General features: G+C 44.1%; 1 protein-coding gene across 2 annotated transcripts in view; it reads left to right on the top strand.

Moving 5' to 3' along the window:
* The window catches only part of PPP6R1 (protein phosphatase 6 regulatory subunit 1), a 176,625-nt gene that overhangs the window by 35,204 nt on the left and 123,055 nt on the right, over positions 1-18,366 (top strand). For both annotated transcript variants that reach the window (XM_040325727.1, XM_040325728.1), the window contains exon 2: positions 16,620-16,852. In XM_040325727.1, the coding sequence (XP_040181661.1) occupies positions 16,626-16,852 (227 nt within the window). In that variant the 5' untranslated portion in view covers positions 16,620-16,625. The remainder of the gene's footprint in view (positions 1-16,619; positions 16,853-18,366) is intronic.

Below are 18,366 nucleotides of genomic sequence, written 5' to 3' on the forward strand. Positions count from 1 at the left end.
TCCCTAGTAGAGTGGCATGCCTAGGCCTGATTAAAATCCCATTTGTTTTTACAGTATTGTACTAATCAACATTTCCCCTGTAAACACTTGAATACAGTTGAATTCATTCAAGGGACAGGTTTAACCACTTAAGGACCGGAAGGATTTACTCCCTTAATGACTAGGCCTTTTTTTGAGAAATGGCACTGCATCGCTTTAACTGGAATTGTCGTTCGGCGCTGTACCCAAATAGAGCTTTCTTTTGGGGGTATTTGATCACCCCTGTGGTTTTTATTTTTTGCGCTATAAATAAAAAAGGAGCGACAGTTTTGAAAAAAAAAAGCAACATTTTTTGCTATAATAACCCCCCCCCCCCCCCAAAAAAAAAAAATATATATATAAATGTCTGCCTCAGCTTAGGCCAATATGTATTCTTCTACATATTTTTTGATTACTGTATAAATGACACTGGCAGGGAAGGGGTTAACACTAGTGGTGATCAAGGGGTTAAATGTGTTCCCTGGGAGGTGTTTCTAAAATCCCTTTCACACTGGGGCATTTTCGACCACTAGCGGGGCACTTTTAAGGGTTAATGGCGCCCGTGTTGCGTTCATTTCAACTGGTAGGGACAGTGGAACGCTGCTCCTCCACCACCGCCCCCAAAGATGCTGCTTGTAAGACTTTTTTTTTCCGTCCTGCAAGCGCACCGCCCCAGTGTGAAAGCACTCAGGCTTTCACACTTGGGTGGCTTGATGGGCACTTTACAGGTGCTATTTTTAGCATGAAACCACCTGAAAATCGCCCCAGTGTGAAAGGGGTCTAACTGTGTGTGTGTGTGTGTGTGTGTGTGTGTGTGTGGGGGGGGGGGGGGGTATACAGACTAGAGGAGGAGAGAGATCGCTGTTCCCTATCACTAGGAACAGACTATCTCTCTACTCCCCTATCAGAACGGGGATCTGTTTGTTTACCTTGACAGTTCCCTGTTCTGACTCTGAAGCGATTGTGGGTGGCTGCATCTATTGCACAAACCAACATACGGCGATTCGCGCAATAGAACCAACCTGCCGCAGTATGACGGCGGCAAGTGGTTAAAGCCGTAGCAAATCCAGGGCTCCCTGCAGGGTAATGGCATCGCATACTACCACATTGAACATGAAAGACTTGCCTTAAAATTAAGCCCTTTAGTGGTGCGCTGTCACTGCTGACAGGGCTCCCATCTTCACTAGGTCTTCCTTCCGGGTATGTGGGCGCCAGCCGTTTGAATGGCCAAGCCACGATGATGTTACTCCCGCACATGCACGGGAGCCACTCGGTATGCCATCCGTTTCACCCATTTAAAAGTCGGGAGCTACAAAAAGTGTAGTCTAACTGTGGACGCCCGGCTATGGCTTCACAGCTGGGCATGTAAATTGCTGGGCAATCTTCTGGGACGTGTCAAGCTTTGTTACAAGCTTGATCGCTTTAACCTACTGAAGGATTTTATTTAGTTCCTTTTTGGCCATTTCTACGTTTTTAACAACCGTGCCAAAAGACATGTCCATGTTGGTTTCGTGAGCTCTGCTACTGTTTATCTAGGACCGTTCCCTGCCCCCTAGCCTGTGATTAGATCAGGGTCCCTTCAGAGGGGCTCCTTGAGTAATAAACTATTTCTACCTCTCAGATAAGTTCCCTCTGACACCACTGTTCTTTTTAGTGGTCTGTATTTCTTCCTAATGTCCACAAGTGTAAGGAGCATTCTTCTCACTGACCATCACACTAATGGATCTTGAGTTGTAGATATAGGGGGTTTCCTGAGACCAGAAAGTTATTTCAAGGGTTCCTCTGTGAGAGAAGCCTGGATTAGACAGTGAAGGTTCATGTATATGCAGTACACCTGAATTACCTTTATTTCATAGACCTTTGATGTACAGAAAAAGTAAATTGCCGTGGTTGGGATAAACTATATAACCATTCTGGGGGTCCTTTCCACTGTTGGGTTTTCATAACTCAGTTTAACCCTTTCAGAACCCAGCGTAATCCAAACCTTTTGTATCCAGACCGTATTTTTTGTACGCGTTGGCTGGTTTACTCCAATAACTGCAATAACTTAACAGCTTTGAATACCAAAATTATTTTCACACTGTTTTTAAGGCATGCTTTCATTTGTTTACTTGTTGGCAAGTACCTGGAATAATTTTTTTTAAAACTAAGCCAAAATTTCCAAAAATGCGAAAATCATGCAGTTAAATGTGTTTAATTTTTGCTTCTTTATATTTGCATTTTTCAGAACTTTGCTTGGCTCAACAGTTGTTGTTTTTATGGATGATTTATATAAAAAAATATTTTTCACTCTTTACACTGGCTGCCACATAATACTCTTTCTCCTGAAAGCTTACGCTGCTGTGATCAAAGAGAAGCTGCTAAAATGGAACAGGCCGCAGGAAAGTTTGTTGATGGGAAACTCTTTAAAATCCTATGATTCTCGTTGATCACTTGATGTGTCACAACATAGAATGGTTACAGATCAATCACACGGAGTCTCCAGCTGGATTGTGAAGTGGTCTAAAGGATATTAACCACTTTGCATCCGGGCCAATTCTGGCATTTCTTTCCTACATGTAAAAATCAAAAAATATTTTGCAAAAAAATTACTCGAACATTATGTGTGTGTGTGTGTGTGTGTGTATATATATGTATGTATATATATATATATATATATATATATATATATATATATATATATATATATATATATATATATATATATATATATATATATATATATTGCCTTGAAGTATTCATGCCCCCAAAATTTTTCCACATTTTGTCATGTTACAACCAAAAACATGTATTTTATTGGGATGTGAAGTGGAATGAAATTGATAAATCATTTTCAAATTTGGTTACAAATAAATGTCTGAAAAGTGGCATGCATTTGTATTCAGCCCCCTTTACTCGGATACACCTAACTAAAATATAGGGGAACCAATTGCCTTCAGAACTCACCTAATTGGTAAATAGTCCACCTGTTTTGTGAAGCCCTCAGAGGTTTGTTAGGGCCAGTTCACACCAGACGCAGTTCCGTACAGTTTTGTGTGCATTTTTCCTGCACTAAAAATGCATGCACAGCGTTTTCCGTGGATTCCAATGGCTTTAGTTGGCTCTGGTTCACACCATGCAGTTCCTTTCCGGTGTAGAAACTGACCGTAAACTGACTGCATGGTGTAAACTAGAGCCATTGGAATACATGTAAAACACTGTGCATGCATTTTGTGCAGAAAAAAAGCACACCGAACTGAACGGAACTGCATTTGGTGTGAACTGGCCCTTAGAGAACCTTAGTGAAAAAAAAAAGAATCATAAAGGAACACACCAGACGGGTCAGAGATAAAGCTGTGGAGAAGTTTAAAGCAGGGTTAGGTTATATATATTAAAAAAAATAAGCATTTATCATTTTCCTTCCACTTCACAATTATGTGCCACTTTGTTGGTCTATCACATAAAATCCCAATAAAATACATTTGTTTTTGGTTGTAATTTATAACATGACAAAATTTCAAAGGGTATGAATACTTTTTAAGGCACTGAATGCTGACCCTTAGGTTCTGTTTTGTCTTGTAAGACCTAGCTAAGGTTTGGCTATTTTATGGAAATTTGATACAATATCTGTATATACACTCCATGTTGGCAATAGCTTTAAAGGTTACTAGGGCACATGTTTTAGTTTCCTGCCATTTACCCACTAATAATCAAAATGTAATTCTCTCGATGGTATGTTGGTGTAAAATTGACTTGTTGAGACGGCTTTTATAATGCCCTGAGCAATCAAAGATATGCTTCCAACACACCTGTGTTGTCAGACATATCTAGGAAGAGGTCATGCATAAGCACAATCTAGGACTTTGACAGGGGCAGGTGTGATAAAACCTTGTTAAAAGTTGCTTTAACCACTTGCTTACTGGGCACATATACCCCCTTCCTGCCCAGGCGAAATTTCAGCTTTCAGCACTGTCACTCTTTGTTTGACAATTGCGCGGTTGTGCGACGTGGCTCCCAAACAAAATTGACGTCCTTTTTTCCCACAAATAGAGCTTTCTTTTGGTGGTATTTCATCATCTCTGCGTTTTTTATTTTTTGCCATATACACAAAAATAGAGCGTCAATTTTGAAAAAAAAATTTTTTTTTGCTATAAAAAAAAATCAAATAAAAAAAAAAATATATATATATTTTTTTTTCTTCGGTTTAGGCCGATACGTATTCTTCTACATATTTTTGGTAAAAATAAAAACCGCAATAAGCGTATAGTGATTGGTTTGCGCAAACGTTATAGCGCCTAAAAAATAGGGGATAAAATTATGACATTTTTTTTTGTATTTTTTTTTTTTTTTTACTAGTAATGGCGGCGATCTGTGATTTTTGTCAGGACTGCGATATTACGTCGGACACTTTTGACACATTTTTGGGACCATTCACATTTATACAGCGAACAGTGCTATAAATATGCACTGTTACTGTATAAATGTGACTGGCAGGGAAAAGGTTAACACAAGGGGGCAAGGAAGGGGTTAATGTGTGCCCTGCTAGGTGATTCTTACTGTGGGGGACGACGACTGACTGGGGGAGGTGACCGATGGTGTGTCCCTTGTATATAGGGATAACCATCGGTCTCCTCTCCCTGACAGGACGTGGATCTCTGTGTTTACACACAGAAATCCATGTCCCTGTCTGTGACTGCAGAGCGCGGGTGCCTGGCGGACATCGCGGCCGTCGGCACGCGCATCGGCACCTGAGTGACGTGGCGGGCGTGCGCCCCCCAGTGGCTGGAGGCCGTATATAGACGCCTCCCGGCAATTAAGAGCCACATTGCGGCCGTAAAAAGTCGCCAGGCGGGTGGGACGTGGTTAAATTAGTAAACCAAATAATGAAGAAAAGATTCCGGAGTCATTCAAGAAATAGTTTGAATAGCTGTTATATGTGTTGTGTTTGTTTTTTTGGGTGATATAAGCTTAACATGACTGTAAAGCTTTTAAAATGACAAACATTTTATACTTGCATGCTTTGTTGAATAGTAGCCCCAATCCTAGTCTTCCGGAGGGCCCCTGCTGGTGCGAAGTTTCCGCATAGAAATACGTACAAGTCAGCCATAGGTGGACTTGTACAGGCTGAGACCCCACCCCCTGATCCCTCATCACAGAATTTGATTAACAGCAGCAGAAGCAAATTGCTCCTGCTTTTATCAATCTGCCCAATGACGGAGACACCCCCTGTTCTCGTGAACAGCACTGGATTGAGATTGGGCTCAGGTAAGTATAGGGGAGGCTGGGGGGATCCTTAAACACAGAATTTATTTTTTTATCTTTAATAGAATATATTGAGGTAAAAAACCTTTGGGCCGTAGAACCACTTTAAAGTCCAGTAAGTGCTTGTTTTGTCTAAGGGAGAGGAGAAAGCCTTTTACTCATCTGATCCTCCAGCAATCAGCGCTCCCCCATAATCCAGCGGTAGACTGTTCCTGGCATCCAGAGCAAGTTTTTGTCGCCTGCTCTGGGCTTGATGATGTGAGGAACAGTCCACCGCTCAAGACTGCTAGAGCATGAGGGCGCAGGATCTGCAGGGGCCGGTCTTGTCCAATCCCTGAGGCTGGGTTTGACACCTAAAATGGATACGGCTGACAGCAGGGGTCTGGTCCGTTTCATGGACGAAACGTGGCTGAATTTTTGCCTGAAATCGGACTCCTGTGCAAGTTGCTCCATAGCTGCCACGGAGATATGTAAACCGGCTCCATAGAGAGTAGGTCACAATCGCCTGTCATGCGAATTCAATGCAGGGAGACCTGCATCTATTTCGCACTATTGTGAACCCAGCCCTTGGACTTGACTAAGAACCCATTCACATGAACATTCAGACTGGATTTATCCCTCAGTTTTATCTATGTGGATGTAAAAGGACCTATGTCTGTTAGGGTTGTCCAGATACCGATACCAGTATCGGTATCGGGACCGATACCGAGTATTTGCGGGAGTACTCGTACTCGCGCAAATACCCCCGATACCTAAATAGAATACTTCCCCCCCCCTTTCCCCCCCCGCCGCTGCCGCCGCATTGCACCGCCACATCAAGGGACATGGCTAGAGGGACATTGCTGCATATGTGAGGGACATGGCTGCATATGTGAGGGACATGGCTAGAGGGACATGGCTGCATATGTGAGGGACATGGCTGCATATGTGAGGGACATGGCTGCATATGTGAGGGACATGGCTGCATATGTGAGGGACATGGCTAGAGGGACATGGCTGCATATGTGAGGGACATGGCTAGAGGGACATGGCTGCATATGTGAGGGACATGGCTAGAGGGACATTGCTGCATATGTGAGGGACATGGCTAGAGGGACATTGCTGCATATGTGAGGGACATGGCTAGAGGGACATGGCTGCATATGTGAGGGACATGGCTGCATATGGGGGGGACATGGCTGCATATGTGAGGGACATGGCTAGAGGGACATGGCTGCATATGTGAGGGACATGGCTAGAGGGACATGGCTGCATATGTGGGGGACATGGCTGCATATGTGAGGGACATGGCTAGAGGGACATGGCTGCATATGGGGGGGACATGGCTGCATATGTGAGGGACATGGCTGCATATGTGGGGGACATGGCTAGAGGGACATGGCTGCATATGGGGGGGACATGGCTGCATATGGGGGGGACATGGCTGCATTTGGGGACACATTTTAAAAAAGTATCGGTATTCGGTATCGGCGACTACTTGAAAAAAAGTATCGGTACTTGTACTCGGTCCTAAAAAAGTGGTATCGGGACAACCCTAATGTCTGTTTACATACAAGTCTGTTTATGACCGCAGGAAAAAAGTTTTGCACCCTTTTCCATTTTTTCAGAAATAAACTAACATAAACAGGTCCGACTTTGGATCCAACTTCAAGTCGCTCCTAGTCGCCTCAAGTCGCACTGCATGAAGAAATCAATGTAAGTAAATGGAGCCGTCTTAATGCACCCTACTGCAGTCGCTCCGACTTCAAAAAAGATTCCTGTACTACTTCAATCCGACTTCTAGGAGACTTGTACCCATTGATTTCAATGGAAGTCGGATCCCGTTCATAGTGAGGCAACTTTACAGGAAGTCGCCCCAGTGTGAACCGCAAACCCCTCCCTCCCACAGAGCTAGTATTTGGTATGAATCATGAGGGGGAACTCCACGCCAAATTTTAAATAAAAAACTGGCATGGGTTCACCCTCCAAGAGCATACCAGGCCTTCAGGTCTGGTATGGATTTCAAGGGGGACCCCTAAGCCGTAAAAATGGTGTGGGGGTCCCCTCAAAATCCATACCAGACCCTTATCCGAGCACGCAGCCCAGCCGGTCAAGAAAGAGGGTGGGGACGAGCAAGCGCCCCCCTCCCCCCTCCCTCAACATGGGGGGGGGTAGGTGCTTTGGGGAAGGGCGACGCCCTGCGGACCCCCCACCCCAAGGCACCTTGTCCCCCCCCCCCACCCCAAGGCACCTTGTCCCCAGATCCTGCGCTATCATCAAGCCCATCATGCTCCAGGTGGTGACGATATAAGGGGCGGTGCCCCCGGGTGATGGCACTCGGTGACCACGCCCCATGCCTATATAAATCGCTGCGCACCCGGCATTACAGTGGGAGGGAGCGTTGTGTCAACATCGAAGAAGAGAGTCTGGACGGTGCACCTGTGCCTTCTGCCTGCACCTAAATGCCAGAGTCTCATGCATTTGGGGCTAAACACTCAGTGTGCATAAAGCCTTGACTGAAATGCTTTGAACCTCTCCCACTTGGGGAATTGCATTGCAATGGAAATCTGTGTCTTACAGACCTAAGCTATTCTGTTTTAATTCACATCTATTGCCTTATGTAAAGTAACCATTTTTGTTCTATTTATGATGTTAATACTTTGATGGTCACATTTTCTGAAAGAGACTCATGTGCGTACGCTCCTTTAAGGACTTTTGGCTTCAAAGCTGTACCCTCTTTTGTGTACCAGTGTTTTGCTAAGCATCCTGCTGTTGTTTGTTACCCTCTTCTTACTACCACTTGCGTAGCCTCTCGGGGTGCTTCAGGAGTTGGATGCATCACAGGTTAAAGTGGAATCAATTTTTAACATTAGATTGGGCCTAATTAGGCGAAGCAGAATCGGGTGTTTTGTTTAAAATAAATGCAGTACTTACCGTTTTAGAGAGATGTTCTCCGCCGCTTCCGGGTATGGGCTGCGGGACTGGGCGTTCCTATTTGATTGACAGCCTTCCGACCGTCGCATACAGCGCGTCACCAGTTTCCGAAAGTAGCCGAACGTCGGTGCGCAGGCGCCGTAAAGAGCCGCACCGACGCTTGGCAACTCGTGACGCGCTGTATGCGACCGTCGGAAGGCTGTCAATCAAATAGGAACGCCCAGTCCCGAAGACCATACCCGGAAGCGGCGGAGAACATCTATCTCTAAAACGGTAAGTACTGCATTGATTTTAAACAAAACACCCGATTCTGCTTCCCGTAATTAGGCCCAATCTAATGTTAAAAATTTTTTTTCGGGTGAACTCCCGCTTTAAGGAATGGTTACAACATACACTTTCATTTTCTACCATCAACAATATAATCGCACCACAAATAATTTCAAAAAAACTATCTAATATATTAGCTTACTTGAAATGGTTCCTTTCATGTTATGAGTGCTGCTTGTCTGTTTTACATTTCTTTCCTGGATTCCCTGCATGGTTTATCGCAATTTCGTTTATAGGCGTTTTTAAAGGTGACCTATTTTTTTACATTAGAAATCTCAAAAATGATGGCAAATGATGAAAAAACATTAAAAAATATAAAAAAAACTGTAATTGCTTGCATTGCATTGTGGAAAATTCATAACTTGTGGCAAGTGGACAATCCGCAGCTTGTGGCAAGTGACACGCGAAATACAAGTACACTGCTGCTCTCTCAGCTGCTACTCACTCTGGTCTCACAAAATGGCTGAAATGGTTAATACAGTTTTTTGAGCTTAGGGAGGGTCTTATGATGTTAACTAAATGCTTATAAACGCAAACGCGGTAAAACGCAGCAAAATTCGCGGCAAAACGGGCGTTTTTAAACGCCGATTTTAGCCTTTAAAAACATGTTTTCAGCAGAGTTTGCACCAGCGTCCCGTGTGCACGGGGCCCAATACCACACAGCTTATGTAAACGCAGAGATGGACTGTGGGTGTTAATGACATGGCCCACAGCTAACTAGAGTGTTTAAAAAAACAAACATGCGATTTCAGAGGACGCCTAACCTTGTCTCTAGTCAGAAATCTGGTACAGCTCAGGCCTCGTGATTTTCAGGACCTTGGAGTCTGTATAATTCACATTTCTTTTTGTCTGCTTGTAGTAGTGACCTCATGTATGTACACTTCAAGTATTTTATCGAAAGTTAGTGGTTCTTTTTACTACACCACAACTCTTGCCTCATGCATTCTGCAATCTGTTTTGTCAGTATATTGAATTACGCTGCAATTGGTATCTCATGCAGTGGTTCCCAACCTTTTTTTTACACTTCAATGAACAATAAAAAAAAAAGCCCAATTTTTTTTTTTTTTGTTTAAATGTGAAAGATGTTACGCCGCGAGAATCGTGGTCTAGCTTCTAAGCCAAAAAAATTGTGATTCTCATTTTAGCCAGAATGAGACATGAACGGTTCTCATTGGGAAACATGGGGTGTGACTTGTCATGCAACTTTGGACCTCAAAGTGTAAATGGGACCTTAGTGTTTTTCCACTTCATAGTTGAGTGAGGCATTGATGATCTTGTCAGGGTTTCGCAGTGGCATCCTGGGAAGTTCCTATTCACATATTCCAAGAGGCAGACCCAGAGTTCTATGCAGATTCGTGGGAAATTAATGATTATTCTACTCCTAGTGAAAATGACCAAAGTGAGAAGAATGGGGAGGAAATGAAAAATTGCAGATTTATTGCATACTTTATCTCTTACATTTCTATTTGTTTATGGTCATTAATAAAAAGGGGCCTTTTGTAGCAATTTCTACCATGAGCGTGAACTTTCTCTTTGATGCTCTGTGTACTTTTTTGTCTTTTCAACCAGTTTTCTAATGGCCACATCATCTGAAGATTGGACGATAATCAGATCGTTGGTACAGAGTTTTCGAGAGCCGATCACAAAATGTTATCCCATATTATTTGATCGGACAAGCATGAAAAATTTTCTTGTAAGATTCCAGTTCGTACGATTTCCGTTTTAATCAGTACAGTTGTCGTCCGAAAATACAATACAAATACACTACAACACATGACATCATTTCCGGTTTTATTTATTTCTGTCGTACGAGAATTTTCGTGATTTTAGTAACCTATTTAATTTCTACTTGCGACTAGTAAGTGAAAAAATTGCACGCTCTGTCGTCCGATTTTTGGTTCGTGTGTACAGGGGATAAGCCAGATATTATGTCCGTTCCTGGCCATTTACTTTTCTCCTGTGAAGTCAAGGCTATACTATGATTGGGACAGTAAAGGAACAGCAGCGTACTGATGAAGTCATCCCTGTGCTCACATTTAAGCTTCCATATATTGGATTCACAGCATTTGGCATTGTTTTCAAGCCCGATTGGCATATGCTACCCCTTCCTCTCTAATGTGAATACTGATGTTCAAGGGGTTTCATTAGGCCAGTACAGATATGTTCACATGGTGCATAAATACATTTCAGTATTTTAAATGCTTTTTTTTTATGAAATACACTGGGGTCTTTTATATTTACCCGCCCCTTTTAAACCTAAAGGCAAAAGCATTCATACAAACATGATATTTTAAAATTGTTTACTTTTCTTTTAAACCTTTTTATTTTGACAAGATTTAAAATATTTCACATTATTATGTTGCAATTTAGCCTATGTAATCAACCATTTCAGGCTGAGGAGGGGTTGATTGTTTCGTCTTACAGGAGTGTTACTCAAGAGGAGGAAGTCGTTTTTTTAATGTGTAGAAAAAACAGTATCTTATTGTGGTGACAGCTTAGGGAGGAACTTCACTTAGTTTTTAAATAAATTAAAAGTCAGCCGTAACAGATACTGTAGCTGCTCACTTTTAAAAATCAAGTATTTACTAGCTCATGGATTTCTGCGCTGTCTTCCTGCAGCTCATTCCTCCCACCAATGTGGGTTCCTGGCACCGCCATCTTGGTTTTATGTACTGGCTTTGATGCCACATCTGCACATGTGTGCGATCTTGCATAGCAGGAAGACTGGTCCTGCAGCCCCCTGAGGTATGCGATATGTTCCAGGAGTCTGCATGTGGGTAGGGGGCAATGTCATTATCCCTGGTGGAGGTATGGGAGGTGCTAGTGCTGTCATAGGTAATTTACTTTTTACTCTAACTGGGAGGCACTAAGGTATGTAACGGGGGGGGGGGGGGGGGTTAGATCAGCCTGTTAAAGTCGCACTCCAGGGAAATTTGTTGGGTGCATGTAGGGTTGCTATTTATTGGCTTACATATAGGGCTGCAACTAATGATTATTTTCAAAATCGATTTGTTGGGCGATTTATGTTTTTGATCGTATAATAACCCCAAGTGTGGTGTATCATATAGTTAATATGTAAAAAAAGAGAGAAAGAGAGAAAAAAGGAATTTATTCCTAAATATTGCTATTCGGAGATAAAATATAACCAACTGTATGGTTCGGGAGTAAAATCTCGAATCCGCTCTCAGAATAACAGACAGAAAAAATATACTGTATATACTATTAGAGGTTGAATCTGGTAAATATCATCAGACTCGGTTTAACCGATTCTTTACCGAGTCATTGCAGGAACCTTCCCACACTCCGGATGGACGTCCTGGGTTTCCGGACCGTCTAGGGCAGTGGTTCTCAACCTGGGGGTCGGGACCCCCTTGGGGGTCAAATGAGGATTTGCCAGGGGTCACCAAAGCCTGGGCTGTTCCTGAAGCCTGCGGCCGCCCACTCAGCCTCTTCACAGTCGCCCATTTATTTCATGGCATAGCTGGGGGGCAGGGACTAGAGGTCAGCTTACTGGTGAGGAATGTGAAGTGGGAGGGGCTGGAGGAGACCCTATCTGCTGATTTCAGCATAGGTGTCACTGCTACGAGAAATCACAAAGTCGGAGACACAGTGAGTAACACTACCTTGCCTTTAAAAGTCCCCACTACAGTTCTCAGATCAGCAGATGACCTTGATCAAGAGCACCTAAGTTGGCTGATCCCAACTCCCCGCCAGCACTGCCACTGATCCCATACTCCCCACCAGGGAGTAAGAGAAGGAATAAAAATAGAGAATACATGGAAGGGAGAGGAAAAGAGGGGGAGGAACAAAGAAAAAGGGAGAGAAAGAATAAGAGGAACAAGAAAGACGTCTAGAGAGGGATGGGGATAACAAACAAGAAATTAGGATAGAGAGAGAGATAAAAAGGAAAGAAAGAAGAACAAAGAGAAAGAGTGGTACATCCTAAAATGCACTATAAGGGGTTTTAATACTGTACGAGTGGAAGGCACTCAGTGAGCGCTAAATGTCTGTGGGTTAGGGGAGAAAATTACTTGTCTTACCTTGGGTGCAAACAATCCACAATAAGAAAATAATTTTACCGTTAGGGGTCCCCACAACTTGGGAAATTTTCTCAAGGGGTCACGGCACTAGACAGGTTGAGAGCCACTGGTCTAGGGGGTGCGCGCACCGATCGGATTCCGAGATGTCCGACAGGCACCCGCGATCACATCAGGGATGTGGATCTGTGCGTGTAAACACACAGATCCACGTCCTGTCAGAGATGGGGTGACCGATGTGTGTTCCTAGTACAGGGGAACACAGATCGGTCTACCCCCCCCCTTGTGAGTCCCCTTCCCCTACAGTTAGAATCACTCCCTAGGTAACATATTAACTCCTTGATTGCCCCCTAGTGTTAACCCCTTCCCTGCCAGTCACATTTACACCGTATTCCGTGCAGTTTTATAGCACTGATAGCTGTATAAATGTGAATGGTCCCAAAATTGGTCTGGGCAAGAAAGGAGTGAGAATGCCCTGTATTGAAGTGGTTAAATTTTGTTTTGCTGATTTTCAGACAGAACTGTTACATATGCTGGCCATACAAAGATGTCTTCCGTCTAAAAAAAAAAAGTCATTTTGAGGACATTCATTTGATTTTTTAATAGTAACTGGAGTCAAATCTACATTCTTTCTCGACCACAGTGATGGAAAAATTTGAAGGAGCAGAATAGAAAACTTCTTGGTCAAAGGAATTTGTGTATGTGGGTTTCTTTCAGAAATGAATAAATACTGATGCGCTCGTATTAACTCATGTGCAAGGTGAATCGTACATATACAATCAAGCAAAAAAAAAAAACCTGGTGAAGAAACTCTTAATATATGTGAGTAGATCATGAAAAAGTCCTGATGATTGAATCAGTCAGTCTGCAGTGATCCTTCCCTAATTGCCAAGCTCTCACTTCAATGTGATCAGGTTACAACAACCTCCAGCAGCGATCAGATGTTTCCAGTTTCATTCGGTCACTTGCAAAAGAGGAGGAAAGGAAACACAGCGCAATATTGTACCATATAGATGTGGATAAAGGCTGCACTTAGTGCACTCACGTATCCTCGCTTATGTTATAGACAGGGTATGTTGCCGCTCAGTTTAAGTGGACTCCTCACTCGGGATAGACATCCGATGGTCTGTCACTGTAGGCTCCTCCCCCACATGTGTCGTCACTCGTCGCGTGACTTAGTCATGGGTATTCATGTTGGCCAGGGGTTTTACTCCCACATATTTGTGGTGCCAAAACCACCCGGAAAATTCCGGCTGATCATAAATCTGCGCAAGCTAAACCAGTACCTGACTTACAAAAAGTTCAGGATGGAGAGCATCTACACAGTTGGAAGACACCTCCAGGAGGCAGTCTTTATGATAACCTTGGATCTAAAGGATGCTTACTTGCATGTCCCTATCTCCCCGAAACATCAGAAATTTCTGAGATTTGCAGTGCAGATGAATCAGGGTGTCCGGCACTGGCAGTTCAAGGCTCTCCCCTTCGGCCTAGAGGCCAGTCCAATAATTTTTACCAAAGTTCTAGCCGAGGTGGTGTCATTTCTACACCTCCAGGGGATAGCCTTGATCCCATACTTGGACGACATGCTGATTTTCAGTCCGGCCTTGGAACAGCTCCAAGCAGACCGCTACAAGGTTCTATCCACACTAGAATATCTCGGGTGGTTAGCAAAGAAAAATCCTCCCTAGATCCCGCACAATCCAAGGTGTTCCTAGGGTACCGGGTGGACTCAGTGAGCCAAAAGATCTTTCTACCCCAAGAAAAGATCTCCAAAGTTCAAAAAGCAGTCTCTGCTCTGCTTGGTGCCAGAGAGACCTCTCTAAGGACCATAATGAGGGTGCTGTGGCTCATGTCATCTTCCATCCCAGCAGTTCACTGGGCACAGTTCCATTCCCAGAGTCTCCAGGGATTCCTTCTCTCCTCCTGGGACGGGAGAAGAGAATCGCTGGACGTAACAGTGCCCCTCTCAGAAGAAGCAAGGAACTCCCTAGACTGGTGGCTCAACAGAGTCAACCTATCGGGAGGTCGGTCCTGGACCCAACAGAATCCGTTGATTCTGACTACGGATGCAAGCGCTTGGGGCTGGGGAGCTCACATGGGAGATCTCTTCACCCAGGGTCCCTGAGATCCGGGAGCAGAGCAAAGCTTCCTCCAATTTCAGGGAGATGTTAGCAGTCGGAAAAGGACTGGACTTTTTTGGCAACACCCACCAAACACGCGTCACTCTCATTGTGCCACATAGGCTGGGTTCACATCCACGCACATGGCAACCCAAACAGAAAACACACGTTTTGCATTTCTAAAATGCGGGGCAATGCACTTAACACTTTTTCTATTTTGGCTGCATTTTCATCTGCGCGTTTCTGAATGCATGACAATCGGCAAAAAAATACAAGGTAAAAAACTGGTGCAATACAACATGAAGCACCTTATAAGGACTCTGCAACTTGTGTTTGTGATTCCTTCACCCACTTCCGGGTTTGTGCGATGACATCCACTCCCACCATTTGTTCTCAAACTCTGTGAATGAATGGGGTGGCTGTGTGGGTGGAGTACAGTTCTTAAAAATGTAGCAGAGGAAATAAAAAGGAATGCTAGAATATGAAAGCATGAATTTTATATAAAGGTTTAGGTCATTTTAATAGTAAATACTAACTTGCAGTGATGTGTTTCTCAACAGGCGAGCTGCAGCACCCTGGAGTTTTGCAAAGAGTTCACAGGATAGGGATAAAAGATTTGTCCCAACTAAAAAAAATTCCTTTTTTTTTTTAACAGCGTGTCAGTCTGGTGCTTTTTAACCTGGTATGAAAGGGCAGGAGGACTGTGCAGGCCACCTGCGTCCTAACAACTGATGACGTCATCGGTCACAAAGGACAAGTCGGGTGCCCACAACTTGGTTGAAAACAAGATTAGTGAGGAGGTGTGGGCTGTGTTTTACCTCTTACAGCTCCTCCCTCGTGTGTGTGTGTGTGTGTGTGTGTGTGTGTGTATACACAGGAGATGACTTCGAAAGGCTCTTGGATCAGAAACCCGTGGCACATTGAACATGGGGGCACCACATGATAAGAACCCTCTGCCTACAGTGCTAGCCGCTTATGTTGACCATGTATGCTGCGCCGATGTAACAACACTCCACCCCACACTTTACATTCTGGTGGTCAGCCTCTTTCACCGCATCAGAGTGTCGACACAGGTAGACTGTCTCAGCAGAGGCCTCACAAGCTTCACTGTCCAGCAGCTTTTCCTACCTCCTGGGGGAGAGCACAGCCCACGCCATTGCGCTCCTCTCTGCTGCTGTCACTACACCTGAAGCCACCTGTAGGTTTTGGGAAAGGGGGGGTCAGGGATACAATGGAGGGGGGGGAAGGGGTACAACCATTTGTGTTTGGGTGAGATTTTTTGGGGGAAGATCTGCCTCAGGCTCCATGCACGCTGGCATAAAAAAACTTTGCTTCTACAGGAGTTTTGTGTTCTGCCTGTAGCAGCGGGCTCAATGTTATCTTATGTGTCCATGAACATTAGGACATTTTATAGGCATATTTTGAGATCAATGTTTAGAGGCAGGGAAAAAAACCTTCTAATTCGCGTTTCTGATTGGAGCTCACTGGCAGAAAAAAACGTAAAACTCTTCTAAACGTTGTACAGAAAATGCTCTATATGAGCGTTTTTTACTCCAAAGAGAACAGACGTTTTTTTTTTAGCCCAGTGTGCATGGAGCCTACAACTACATTTTGGGGCTTGTTCACACCAGGTGCAGTGCGGTAACATTTTAAATTGCGCGTTTTGCCGCATCACACTAAAATGCTCTACCCTTTGCAGCTCCGCATTGGTTCCATGCGTTTGTCTATGCTAAAACATGCTGCCACAGTTTTTGTGTGCTTCATGCGCACGCAGCAGCCTGTTAAAAATGCAACGATTAGGAATGTGCAATAAAAAGCGTGCATGTGAACGAGCCCTCACACTGGTGTGCCCCGAGATTGTGCACAATTCGAAAGAGTGCCCTGACTGAAATAAGGTTGAGAAACGCTTGTCTAACCCAATAAAAGAAAACCTTTCTAATTTATGTATATTCTTACTTTGCAGTGAGACATGTTTTGGAAGTTTGACCTGCATACAAGTTCACATGTGGACACCCTTCTAGAAAGAGAAAATGTTACCCTTTATGAACTGCTTGATGAAGAGGATGTGCTGCAGGAGTGCAAAGTGGTCAATCGCAAGCTTGTGCAATTCCTTGTCCAGCCTCAGCACATGGAGGACCTGGTGACCTGCATTACACAGGAGCCAACCAGCGACATGGATGAAAAACTGCGATATAAGTAAGCATGATCTCAAATCGAACGCATGATTGTTTACATTGCATTGTTGTCAAAGCCTAGCTTGGATAAAGAACGGCTCCTTTTTTTTTGCTGCTTTGTTAGAAATCGCTGCCTGTTATTTATAGTTTACACTTTCATTGAGCAACGATAGTATACTATAGCTGTCCTGTCATTTGTTTGCCTCACTACTTCTCTTGTCCAATGAAAACGTTGTACTCCACAGAAAGTTGTAAAGTGTTCAGTGAATAGAGAGGGGAAAGGAGGTGCGGACAGGGTGGCTGCTGTGTAGGAAACTGCAAATCTGCTTTTTGGAAGTCTAAAAGTATAGGGAAGGCTTTCAATAAAAGTTTAAATTGTAAATAACGGGCTGTAATTCAAGAGGTCACTTGCACCTCCTGAGATTTAACTATCTGTAACCTAGTACTACTTGTGTACTTTTTTCTTCACAGAAGCCTGAATGTTCAGTCAATAATGTAAATGCTCACCGTCTTGGTTAATTTGGCAATGGAGTACCATGGCAAAATTCTAGCTTATGTGGACAATTTTAGTTTATGTGGATATAGCACAGTGGTTCTCAACCTGGGGGTCGGGACCCTCTTGGGGGTTGAATGATGATTTGCCAGGGGTCCATGAATCCTTGGCTGTTCCTGAAGCCCGCACCACTTTCCCAGGCTTCTCACGGCCACCCAGCAGGGCTGTCCCTGGAGCCCGCGGCCAATCACTCAGCCTCTTCGCAGCCGCCCATTCAGTTCATGGCATGGCTGGGGGGCAGAGACTAGAGGTCAGCTGACTGGTGAGAAATGTGAAGTGGGAGGTGCTGGAGGAGACTATCTCCTGATTTCGGCATATGTGTCACTGCTGTGAGACGCCGCAAAGTCGGAGACGCAGTGAAGCCAAAAAGACAGTGAATAACACTACCATTGATTATAGTTGCTAATAAAAGTCCCCACTACAGTTCTCAGATCAGCAGATGACCTTGATCAAGAGCACCTAAGTTGGCTGGTCAGACTCCCCCCAGCACTGCCACTGATCCCACCCCCTGCCAGCACTGCCACTCATCCTAGCTCCCCGCCAGCGCTGCCACGCATTCCTACTGCCCCCCCCCTCCCAATAGGGAGTAAAAGAAGGACTAAAAATAGAGAATACATGCAAGGGAGAGGAATAGAGGGGGAGCAACAAAGAAAAAGGGAGAGAGAGAATAAGAGAATGAGAAAGGAGGTTAGAGAGGTATAAGGGGGAAAAAACAAGTAATTAGGATAAAGAGATAAAAGGGAAAGAAAGGCGAACAAAGATAAAGAGTGGTTCATCCTAAAATGTACCACAAGGGGTTTTAATACTGTACGGGTGGAAGAGACTTGGGAACGCTATATGTCTGTGGGTTAGGGGCACAAATTACTTGTCTTACCTTGGGTGCTGACAACCTACTCTACGAATTTTTTTTAGGGGTCCCCACAACTTTGGAAAATTTTATCAAGGGGTCACGACACTAGGAAGGTTAAGAACCACTGATATAG

This window comes from Rana temporaria, chromosome 10 (assembly GCF_905171775.1).
Source record: "Rana temporaria chromosome 10, aRanTem1.1, whole genome shotgun sequence".
NCBI lineage: Eukaryota > Metazoa > Chordata > Amphibia > Anura > Ranidae > Rana > Rana temporaria.